The sequence below is a fragment of the Cnephaeus nilssonii genome, assembly GCF_951640355.1.
Source record: "Cnephaeus nilssonii genome assembly, chromosome: 10".
Lineage (NCBI taxonomy): Eukaryota > Metazoa > Chordata > Mammalia > Chiroptera > Vespertilionidae > Cnephaeus > Cnephaeus nilssonii.
The window spans coordinates 43179364-43191675 of record NC_137081.1 but is presented as its reverse complement, the minus strand read 5'-3'; the positions used below and the strand labels follow the sequence as shown (position 1 = coordinate 43191675).

General features: G+C 38.0%; 1 protein-coding gene across 3 annotated transcripts in view; it reads right to left on the bottom strand.

The window, feature by feature from the left end:
• The window catches only part of ATF2 (activating transcription factor 2), a gene marked incomplete at its 3' end in the record, with an annotated part of 95516 nt that overhangs the window by 11435 nt on the left and 71769 nt on the right, over window positions 1-12312 (bottom strand). For all 3 annotated transcript variants that reach the window (XM_079782388.1, XM_079782386.1, XM_079782387.1), the window contains one exon: window positions 10526-10732. In XM_079782388.1, coding sequence (XP_079638514.1) covers window positions 10526-10732 — 207 coding nt within the window. The remainder of the gene's footprint in view (window positions 1-10525; window positions 10733-12312) is intronic.

Sequence of the window (12312 nt, the reverse complement as noted above, 5' to 3'; positions counted from 1 at the left end):
CAAGTTTTATATTTTAGCATTTATATCAAAACTGCAACTTTTATAAAAATTTAAGATAACACAACTAGATAACATATTTCAAAGTTTTTATATTACCATTTGCCTTGAAGCTGCTTATTACATATCAGAGATTAGCTGTTGAAGATATTTTTTATTATATGTATGTTACATGTTCTTTTGTTTGAAAAATTAGAGACATCAAGGGAGTCAGGATAAATTTTTACTCCTCTATTCAATTGAAAATAAAATATTTATCCTGAAAACTCAATCAAGTTTCTAAGAAACTTGGAAAAGCTACCAATGGGAAACCACAATAACCAAGGAATCACAGATATCTAGAATGCAATGCAAGACACTGTGTTGGACATGAAACCAATGAAAGTAGACGTAATATCTAAAAGGCAGAGTTGTCTTTGACCTAGACAATTCGTACACATCTAAATTTAAATCTGATAAATCAATGGTGATTTGTACTATTCCTTATTACAGAACAAGCAAGTCAGCTTTTGTTTTGGATACATTAATCTGGAAAATTCTCTGTACAAGTTCTAAATTGAGAGTCCAGTTAATTTGTTTGGGTTATCCACAAATATTAAAGACATATAGATTAGTGATAATTATCAATACTAAAGAGTTAGAAATAATATAAATTTAATGAATTGATAACATAAAAATCTTAATTTACAAATACCTCTACTTATTTGAACTTACATTAACCTTAACTATGCAGATTTCATTCATGAACTCAAAATTAAATGAAGAAATATAGCAAAAGGGTGTAGACAAAGCTCAGGCACTTCATTTTCTACCCCTGAGTCTCTTATGCAGAAAGCTTAATGTAAAATAATTTAGCAGATTAGACTCATTAGGTCTCCTGATGTGATTAATGACAAACAAAAATTCAAAAGAATAAAAATTTAGGCAACCTAAAGGCAAGTCTGTTGGGTCAAATAGTTCCTCACACCCCAATAATAATGAACTGCAATACTGTATTAAAACACGAAACAAAAATTGATGCTCATAATAAAACTGAACCATTAATAAAAGGGTTAAGTTGTTTAGAATATTCTTCTATTTGAGACAAGAATGGGTTTAGAGTGATCAAAGTACAAAAGGGAAAGCAAAAGTTTTGCCTTAAAAATAAAGTGTTATTTAGAAAACTCATTTCTATGAAATATTGCATCAGTGTCAATATTGCTTATTATATCTCTTTATTAATGACACTGTTGATGAGAAACCATTTTATGAATAACCCAATATATACCTTCCAAGAAAGTTTCTCTGTCTGCTGTGTCAGCTTGAATTTGAGACTCGTGTATACAAGTGTCTGTTATTAATTTCTGTAATATAACATAGGGCTGGATAGGTATGTCAAGCATACACAATCTTTTATAATCTGGTACCTGTAGTTGGTACCCTTCACATTAGTGTGAACCTATGATATCATCAGTATCTAATCATTTTTACTATAAAAATGAAAATTTGTATAGCTAACTAAATACATACTGTATCTCTAGAAAATCTTTCCTCTCCTTTTTGCCTTGCTAATTATTTTACTCATCTTTAAGTCAACTCAGCACAGCATAAGTTTGCATAGAAAAAGTGAGATGCCCATTTCCCACAACCCTATATACTTATATGTGTGTGTGTATTAACACAGTACTTACGACATTGGATTCTAATTTTTGGCTTATTTGTTTGCCACCTCTGCCAGACTGGGATTTTCTCAATGGCAGATTATCTTGCTCTTTGTATCCCCAGAGCACAGCACAGGCTGGCATAGACTGAGAGTACATAGCTATATTTAGAGAGGACCATGGAAATTCTTTGTCCAGGATGTAAAAAATACCAAAAAGAGGCGAAGTGAAATAAAGGACATGAAAACATTTTGAAAATGTCAAAGTCTCATTCAAATGTGAGCAATTATTGATTTTTTTTCTAATCAAAGTAAAACCTGTTTGTTAAGGTAAAGCAGATGCTGTAAAAATTATTCTGGTTTAAAATAAAATGTAAATTATTTCGGCCTTTTCTTACCATCGCTCCATTCTATTTTTAGCTACTCGAAAATTATATACTAATTAACAAGGTTTTTTTTTTACAGTTTATCTGCAGCAGATCACACTGATAAAATCAGACCAGACTAATCAATCAAAATTTCTCACTGATATCTGGCCACATCTTGATGACCACAGGTATTCCATACATTTATGATCTTTACCTTACTAGTTCGGCCACTACTCTCAAAATTAAAGAAATAATGTTAGATAATTTCTTCTTTGGGGAATTTCTCATTGCTGAAGATCAAATTTTTCTCATGTTTAGTCTTCAGAAAAATCAATGATCAAATATCAAGATTCTCACTACACAGTTCCAAAGGTTGTCATGGATGCAAAACCTACACTTGAAAATAAAAATAGTTTTTTGTCTACAACAGAAATATAGATGATGGGGTTCTATTTTGAAAATATTTTGCAAAATGAACGGGAATGACCCGTCTCTTCTTCTCATACTTTGATTACTTGCTTCATGTTTGTCTCCTCTGCTAGACCACAAATTTTGTAAGTTCAAGGACAATGTCTTTTTCACTATTATATTCCCTGTGTCTAATAACATGCCCTGCGCACATTAAGCACTTATGTTTAATGACAGAACAAATAATAAATAACTAGTATTTGCATAGCACAGTTACAGAATACTTTTCTATATCCTCTCTCACAAAGTATTTTATGACTTTGACTGATGGGAAAGTAAAGGCTTAGAAAGATTTTTTGATAAAGGCTAGTAAAAAATAAATACTAGGTCTCAAACTCTTAATAAAATGCATGAGGTACAGGTGTCATCACTATTACCCTTACCCCCTTCTCTAGATAAAAAAACTAGGTGGGGGGGGGGGGCGGAGGAAGAAAGTAATATATTTTTTTCAGGAATTAAAACAGACATTGTACAGCATCTTGAATTGTTGCTATTCCTTTCTATTTCAAATGATAAATACTAAAGATTTGATCCTATTCCTTTAAAGTCAACGGATCAATAAGCAAAACCTTTTCCATATCACTATAAAGGTTTCCATAAAACCTTTTCCATAAGTGAAAACTCCTCATGCAACCAGCTATCAAAGAATACTTCTATTAATTTATTGAACCTCTTATTCCACATACATTTTGCAATACCTAAGTTTTAAGAGCAAAATCCACAACAAAATTTCCAAGTTTTATCCACAGAGTAATTGTTAAGGAGTCTGACTTTAGTTCATAAAGGAAATATGCTGAAGTTGTAAATTGAAAACTAACCCCCAAAATGAGTATAACTGAAAGACAAAGGCATAAGAGATTAAAAACATTTTAAATAAAAGACAACAAAATCGTGTATTACCTTAAAAATATGTTATAATTTGGTTTAGATTCTTGGTCTAGATTATCACAAATGTCTCTAATACAATTTGATAAAATTGCCTTTTTAGCAATGACTTTAGAAAGCTAAAATAAAATTAAATTTCATGACTGAGGCAATAAGGTTGAATAATATTTTTAAAAACCTAATATACGTTTGGTAAAAATATGAACAGTCATTCCTCAACATTTATTAAATCTTTTATTTTATGTAATATATAAGTAACCATGAATCATTACTGCCCACTACACCAATCAGCTAAGCCTGTATGACACATGAAGGATTATTTTTAAAAATGTAGAACTGATGAATGTGTTCACATAAAGCACAGTTTAATTATTTCTTTTACATTCAATTTTCTTTACAAGTCATTCTATTTTTCACAGCTAGTGGTTTTGCTGTTGGGAGACTGAAAAAATTTTTTTTCTCCCTGAATCTCTTATAAGCATGTTAATCTTCACACTCTGAAAACTATGGTCTGTCACTATTTTAAAACTTTTTATTTTGTTTGATAAATAACTATAAAACAAAAATCAAAACCACATATCCACTTGAAATAATAGAGAAAGTCATAATTGAAGTGCCTTTTTTCCCAAACCATCCATGCTTCGCCATACCCTCTCTTCTCTTTTCTACTGTTACATCCTGGTACATGTCATTCCTAAAATTTTACCTATATGTAGAGATTCATTACTATATGATTTCCATACCTACACATTTATCCATCTAACTTCACTATAAACCTTTTACTAATGAAAAAGATTTATGGTATACATTTTAGTAAGCAACTAACTTTTTATTGAGTAATTTATTGAAGTGAAATTCCCATAATATAGAATTAACCATTTTAAAGTGAATTAATTCAACAGCATTTAGTACATTTACCATGTTGTGCAACCACCTCCCTCTGTCTACTTATAAAACATCTTTGTCACTCTAAAATAAAACCCATTACCCATTAACCAGTTTCTCCCTTTCCTTTTTGCCCCAGTCTCTGGCAATGACCAATTTGCATTTTGTCTCTATGAATTTATCTCTCTAGATATTTCATACAAATAGTCATATAATATGTGACTTTGTGTCTAGCTTCTTTTACTTAAGCATGTTTTGAGGTTCATCCACATTTTAGTATGTACTATAAATCCTTTTTATGCCCAAATAATATTCCATTGTATGTATATACCCCAATTTATTTATCCACTCATCCACTGATGGATGTTTAGACTATTTTCAGCAACTTTCTTTTTGCCTACAACAATGAATTACAGACATTTTCCCAGGTTAATACATACAAATGAACCTTATTCTTTTTCTTTTTTTGCAGAAGTATTTTTTTTTTAAAAAATACATTTTTATTGACCTCAAAGCGGAAGGGAGAGGGAGAGATAGAAACATTAATAACAGAGAATCATTGATCAGCTGCCTCCTGCAGGCTCCCAACTGGGGATTGAGAGACCTCAACCACTGAGTCACACCGGCTGGGCTTGCAGAAGTATCCTATCTAATAAAAGAGCAATATGCAAATTGACCCTAACTCCGCTACACCCACAAACCACGCTCACCAGCCAATCAGGAGCAGATATGCAAATAAACCCAACCAAGATGGCTGCAGCCACAGAGAGCAGGAGGGAGGCTTGGGTTTCCACGGTAACAAAGGAAGCCAAGCTTTCTGAATGCCCTTGCTCCACTCAAGGCTACAAAGTTTCAATTATAGAAGGTAAACAAATCCAAACAGTAATGGCGGCAGCTACGGAGCTGGAAAGAGCAGGAGGCAAGGGTTGCCCCCGGCAATGAAGGAAGCAAAGCTTCTGCAGCCCTGGCTGGCCTAGGCCTCCGCTCCAGGCTACAAAGTTTCAATTATAGAAGATATACACAAACCTCAAAAGAAATGGCTGCCGGCCAAGGAGCGAGCAGGGGGCTTGGCTCCGCTCCAGGCTACAAAGTTTCAATTGTAGAAGATACATAAATCCCAGATACCAGGGCCTCCACTTGGGTCACCGGGGGGGCGTGGCCGGCCTGCAAACCACCACATGCCCTTCACCCAGGCTGCCCCACACCCCAAGGGAACCCCCACCCTGATCCAGGATACCCTTCAGGGCAAACCAGCTGGCCCCCACCCATGCACCAGGCCTCTATCCTATCTAATAAGAGTAATATGCAGATTGACCATCACTCCAACACACAAGATGGCTGCCCCCATGTGGACACAAGATGGCCAGCAGGGGAGGGCAGTTGGGAGGGACCAGGCCTGCAAGGGAGGGCAGTTGGGAGCAATCAAGCCCGCAGGGGAAGGCAGTTAGGGGTGACCAGGCCAGCAGAGGAGGGAAGTTGGGTGGGACCCAGGCCTGCAGGGGAGAGCAGTTGGGGGGGGACCAAGCCTGCAGGGGAGGGCAGTTAGGGGTGACCAGGCCTGCAGGGGAGGACAAGTTAGGGGTGACCAGGCCTGCAGGGGAGGGCAGTTAGGGGCAAACACGCTGGCAGGGGAGCAGTTAGGCATCAATCAGGCTGGCAGGCAGAAGCGGTTAGGGGCAATCAGGAAGGCAGGCAGGCGAGCAGTTGGGAGCCAGCAGTCCTGGATTGTGAGAGGGATCCCAGATTGGAGAGGGTGCAGGCTGGCCTGAGGGACACCCTCCACCACACCTCCCCCCCGTGCACGAATTTTGTGCACCAGGCCTCTAGTCTATAATAATAAAAGTGTAATATGCTAATTAGATCAGACATCCTTCGGGACGAAGCCGGGGCTGCAAGGGAAGCCCGGGTCCCGGGTGCCTGCCGGTGGCCAGAGTGAAGCCCGGGTTCTGGGTGCCAGAGGGAAGCCGGTGTCGGCAGCTGGGGGAAGGAAGGCCTGCTCTTGCATAAATTTCTTGTATCAGGCCTCTAGTTTTAAAGAAAATCCCTGAAAACATACCATTTTGCTTACCTTCATATTTTGGTATGTATCTCTAAAACTGAGAACACTTTCTTATCTAACTACTAGGGGCCCGGTGTATGAAGATTTGTGCACGGGGGGTGGGTCCCTTAGCCCGACCTGCACCCTCTCCAATCTGGGAGCCCTCAGGGGAGCCCTCTCCAATCCGGGAGTTTCTGTCTGTTTTTGCAATCATATGAGCAAATTGTCTGAGACCCCAACCCAGTTTGGTTTGTTGCTCACAGAATAATAGAGGCATTTTTTTTCTTTGCTTCATTGGTGGAGATTTCCTGGAAGTTTTAGGATATCTTCCCTTTAATTTTACCTGTACACTCTGATTTTACTTATGTCTCTGACCTTTGCTTTCCCTCCATCCCCCACCGCAACAGTAACTTGCTCCAGGCTCACTTTGCTCTAGTGTCTAGGACAGTGATGGGCAACCTTTTGAGCTTGGTGTGTCAAACTTCACCAAAAAACTGAGCATAACTCGGGTATTGTGTCACTTTGAGGAAAAAACATTATTTCGCAAATGTTTCATCCTCAGGAGCAGAAAATGTTTCATCCTCAGCATGCGGCCGCCTCAGCAGCCTCGTGTCATCAGAAATGGCTACGCGTGTCAGTGCTGACACGCGTGTCATAGGTTCACCATCACTGGTCTAGGAGATCTGTCTGCCACCAGAACTACGATTCCCAGCATTCCTGGTGCTCCCTGCGCTCTGGGCTTCCGCTTCTGGTCCTGGGGCTGCCACCAGAACTACTATTCCCAGAATTCCTGGTGCTCCCCACACTCTTGGTTTTTCCCTTCCTGCTCTGTTTACGTCCCATGGCCTCCCGCTCTGCCAAGTCCTCTAAGCCGCCAGCTCTCCCTCTCTGCTCTCCATCTGGGGAGCCAAGTTCCCCAAGGCGCTCCACTCTCCGTTGGCTCTCCCGATCTGCTCTTCACCAGGCGCCTGTGTATGCAAATTAACCCACCATCTTTGTCAGGCTAATTTGCATACTCACTCCTGATTGGCTGGTGAGCGCAGCGGAGGTATGGTAAATTTACATGTTTCTCTTTTATTATATAGGATGATGCCATCATCACAGTTTTTAATGATAAAAATACTGATTTTACTTGTTCTGTTTGTAATTTGAGGTATTAACCTCTACAGATGAATATAACTTTAATTTAGTGATTTCTTGAATTTGACTTCTTTTTAAGTTTTATGCTTTGAAAATGATGTGCTAGCTAACTTGTACCTAGATAAATCTTGCCTTTATTCCTCCAGTCAAGAAATTTCTACCTCACTTAGGCAATAAAAATGCAACACATTTTACAATGACATTTTAATTATAGTTTGCATGGTGAAAAAAACATGCAATTAATGAAGTAAAGATTACATTTATTTTGAATACTGAATTTTCCAAGGTTTCCCAATAATAAAGCATCAGTGTTAATAATAGTGACCAGTTCTGCAGTATAACTAAGGAAACAGCAATATCTCATTAAAAGCTGTTAATATTGCTAAAACCTGGGTCAAAGCAGAAAACCTCAAGTCCAACAACACCCTGTAAATGAGACCATGTGTTTATATAACATTTATAGTTTTCAGTCATCTTTACTTCTTAAGAAGGCAAGTAAGCCACATGACAAAAATATTAATACATTTATCTTATTAAAATTAAAAATTTATGTATTTAAAAATACCTACATTCATTCTGAGTCAACTTATTTATGCAACCCAGAGAAATAGACCAGCAGGTATTATCTCTATTCTCTGGATAAGACAACTGAGGCTAACAAAGAATGATATGTTTAATGTCATATAACTAAAAGTAGTCTAGTCATTTGGAAGTATAATTTTGTTAGTTAAAAAGAGAAAAGAAGAAATATAAATATATATATTTAAATCACTTTGTTAATATAAATATTTAAAATTTTAATAGTAAAATTAGTTTTAAAATTACTTAGTTTTTAAAAAGTTAATATTGTAACAGAGAGACCTGGTAAAGAATAGACATTTTTACAGTTGTATAAATAAATTGGTACCTATAATCTGTTTCACTGAATTTAAGAGGAAAAAAATTTATACATTTTTTCTAAAAACTTATGAAAATAGTTCTTAACCCTTTGCACTCGCTTGCTTTTTTCTCGAGCTGCTACCGATGCTAACCATGTCGAGTCACACTCAACATCCGAGTGCAAAAGGTTAAGAATTCATTTATCAGATGATAATATAATAATTTCTTAGTACACCCTGGTATATCCTATCTAATAAAGAGGGAATATGCTAATTGACCATCACTCTGTCACAAAGATGGCTGCAACCACAGCTGAGGCCAAGTTCCCATAAGGAGCCTTAACGAGCAATCAGCAGGGACCTGAGGCTACGCCCTCCCCCGCGCCCGTGGGGCTTGACAGGGGACCTCAGGCCATGCCCCCCACCAGGTGGGGCTTGACAGGGGACTTCAGGCCGTGTCTCCTGTCCCAGCACCGGGCCAGGGGACCTGAGGCTGCGCCCCCCTGCCTGGCTGGGCTTGACAGGGGACCTCAAGCCGTGCCCCCCACCGAGCGGGACTTGATGGGGGACCTCAAGGTGCACCCCCAGTGCTGGGTCGGGGGAACTCAGGCCATGGCCCCACCCAGCGGGGCTTGACAGGGGATTTCAGGCCATGTCCCCCACCTGGCAGGGCTTGATGGAAGACCTCAAGGCACGCCCCCCGGTCTGGGCTGGGGGACCTCAGGCCACGCCCCCCATCCTGGCGCCAGGGGACCTGAGGCTACACCCCCTGCCTGGCAGGGCTTGACAAGGGTGGGACTGGCCGGGTCTGGATCTAGCCCAACGGTGGTGGTGGAGGGGGGTCAGACGGGTCTAGGTCTCACGCGATTTTGAGGTGCATGTGGGTGGGCAGGGACTTGACTTTGGGTCCCGTGGTGTGCCCCAGACTCTGACAGGAGGAAGGTTTTCATATACATTTTACTAATTTTCTTTCATCTCTGACACTTCTATTATAGAGAAAGGGCAAATAGCAATATTAAATTATTTCCTCTAATTAATCCCCTTTTAATGTGCACAAATTTCGTGCACTGGGTCACTAGTAAGTATATATTTGAAGTCTCTGTGATGTGTTAAATCATTTTAAAATTTTTTCTAAATGGTTAAAATAGATTTTATAAGACCATTTGTTCTAAACTAACATGCCAATATTCAAAGCACAACACAGTATTAAAAAATGTCTACCTCACATATGAAAAATTTTTAGGTTATAAAATTTATATTACAGGTTAAATGCTATTCCTGATGCTAAAAACTTTTTCCCAAGCATTTAAATAGACATTTATATTAGTGATATCTTTAAAGATAGAAAAGTTTGAGAGTTCTCATCATTAATTATAATTACATAGAAAGATTTATTTTTAACTGGGAATAAATTAACTCAGAAGACTGATCAATAACTACAATTCATTAACATCAATTTTCTAGCTGATGCTCATTGATTGGTAGTTTAGAAGATTTTATTGGAGAACGTTCACAACATTAAAAAAAAAAAGAAAAAAGAAGAAAAAAACAAAACAAAAAAACAGAAGGAAGGAAATAGATTTGGTGCTCCCCCATTGGAAATCTTACCAAAGACTGAATAGGAAGGAGCCTTAAACCTTTATACCCACGGAGTTCCTAAGAAATGTATCTGAGGCACATTGGCAGGGCAGCATAAAATGATTTCTATTGCCACTGGCCATATTGTACCTGTTCTGTGGATAATAAGAGTCCTTCAGTTTCCAAAGCTGTCAATCTGGCACCTTTCTTGAGCACTATATTCACTTTAAATAAAACAAACAAAACAAAACAAAATTTATAATTCAAAGAACAAAAGGACTTAAAAACAAAACTGCTACTAAAGCAACTTTATCATTGTGATCTAAACCAACAGTTGAACATGAAAAGTGAAATACCAGTGATATTTTTAATTTTAAAATTCTTTGAACTTTATATCACAACTTTATAAAGTTTTTAATTACTTTTGCACTACACAAACACTTATTTTAAATTACTTCATTGTATCAGTATTGAAAGTTTTATATTATTTTATCTCAGTATCCAAATAAGTTTATAAAATTAGGTTTTACATACACACACCCAATATTGTGTCCTACAATATTTAGATGGCTAAGTAGAAAAAAAAGGGAAGCGCTGTGGTCACAATTATTAAAATACATCAAACAAAATTTATACATATGCACCCTACCTGTAGTTGTCCATTTAATGAACTCAAGTCTTCGGCCTTCTTCTCTAAAGACTGAACCCAGACTTTCCTTTTTTGTCGGCATCTTGAAGCTGCTGCTCTATTTCGCTCCAGAAACTTTCTCCTTTTCTCATCAGGATCTTCATTAGCTGCTCTTCTTCGTCGACCACTTGTATTTTGGGTCTGTGGAGTTGTGTGAGCTGGAGAAGCCTGTAATAAACAGAAAAGAAAGCTTTTCAACAGGCAATAAAGGGTGGCAAAAGGGGAGAGCTACTAACTTTATTTTCTAAGTCTCATTGTATATATCAATATTTTGGGACAATGTGAAAATCACCCAGTGGTTTAACAAATTCCTTGAAATAAATGAGCACTGCTAAAATAAGATTCTCACTAAGTCACTATTTACATTAAATAAAGTCTTTAAAGTCTCTATATTTTCATTTATATAGAATATGAAGAAACTGAAAATGCAATGCAAATGATCATATAAAAATCTTACATTTTCCCAAGTATAGTCTTAAAAGTACATTAAGGTGTTATTCAATCCTTTGAAAGCTAATTATAAGGTACTAAAGTAAAAATTTAATAATTGCTTATTTAAATTCACTATGGGAAACCACATTTACATTAAATCTGTAAATTTTCTTTAAAAATTGGTTTCTCTATGCCCTAGCCGGCTTGGCTCAGTGGATAGAGGGTTGGCCTGCGGACTGAAGGGTCGTGGGTTCGATTCCGGTCAAGGGCACAGGTCCAGGTTGTGTGCTCGATCCACGGTAGGGGGTGTGCAGGAGGCAGCTGATCAATGATTCCCTCTCATCATTGATGTTTCTATCTCTCTCCCTATCTCCTCTCTGAAATCAATAAAAATATATTTTTAAAAAACTGGTTTCTCTAAAATTAAGGCATGAATGTACATACTTTGGTATACAGTCAGGTGACTCTTAGTGACGGGGATACAGTCTGAGACATGCATTGTTAGGCAATTTCCTTGTTGTGGGAACATCATAGAGTGCACTTACCCAAACTTAGATGGTAAAGACTACTACATACCTAGGCCACATGATATAGCTTATTGCTCCTAGGCTACAAGCCTGGACAGCATGTTACAATACTGAATACTATACACAATTTTAACACATGGCATTTGTGTATCTGAACATAGAAAAGGTACAATAAAAATAGAGAATAAAAAAAAAGGTACACCTGTATAGGGCATTTACCATAAATGGAGCTTGCAGGACTGGAAGTTGCTATGGGTGAGTCAGCGAGTGACTGGTGAGTGGATGTGAAGGTCTAGGACACTATGGTACACTACTGTAGACTTTAACACCACTTCACTGCCGTCTACTTCCACATCTTGTCCCATTGGAAGGTCTTCAGGGGCAGTAACACCCATGGAGTTGTCATCTCCTATGACAAAAATGCCTTCTTCTGGAACACCTGCTGAACGACCTACCTGAGGCTCTTCTTGAGGAGGTGTCACTCTTTTCAGAAATATGTCTATGATAGTTTGCTTGGTTTTCCTCCCCCTTTTCCATCATAGGTTTGCTTGTAAGCATATACTGTGATCTTATAGAACCACCACCATATATGCAGCCCATCACTAAAACATTGTTAGTGGCACAGGACTCTACTCAGCTTTTCTTCAGTTTTTGGAATTTAGGGTAAGTCTTTTTCTAAGGGTCAGGTTCATTAATGCTTATTTTCCTGGTGGGTAGTATCCCACAGGAGTCCAGATTTTCATTTTAATTTATCCCCCGACTCCTCAACGGATTAGCCTGGTTATTTCA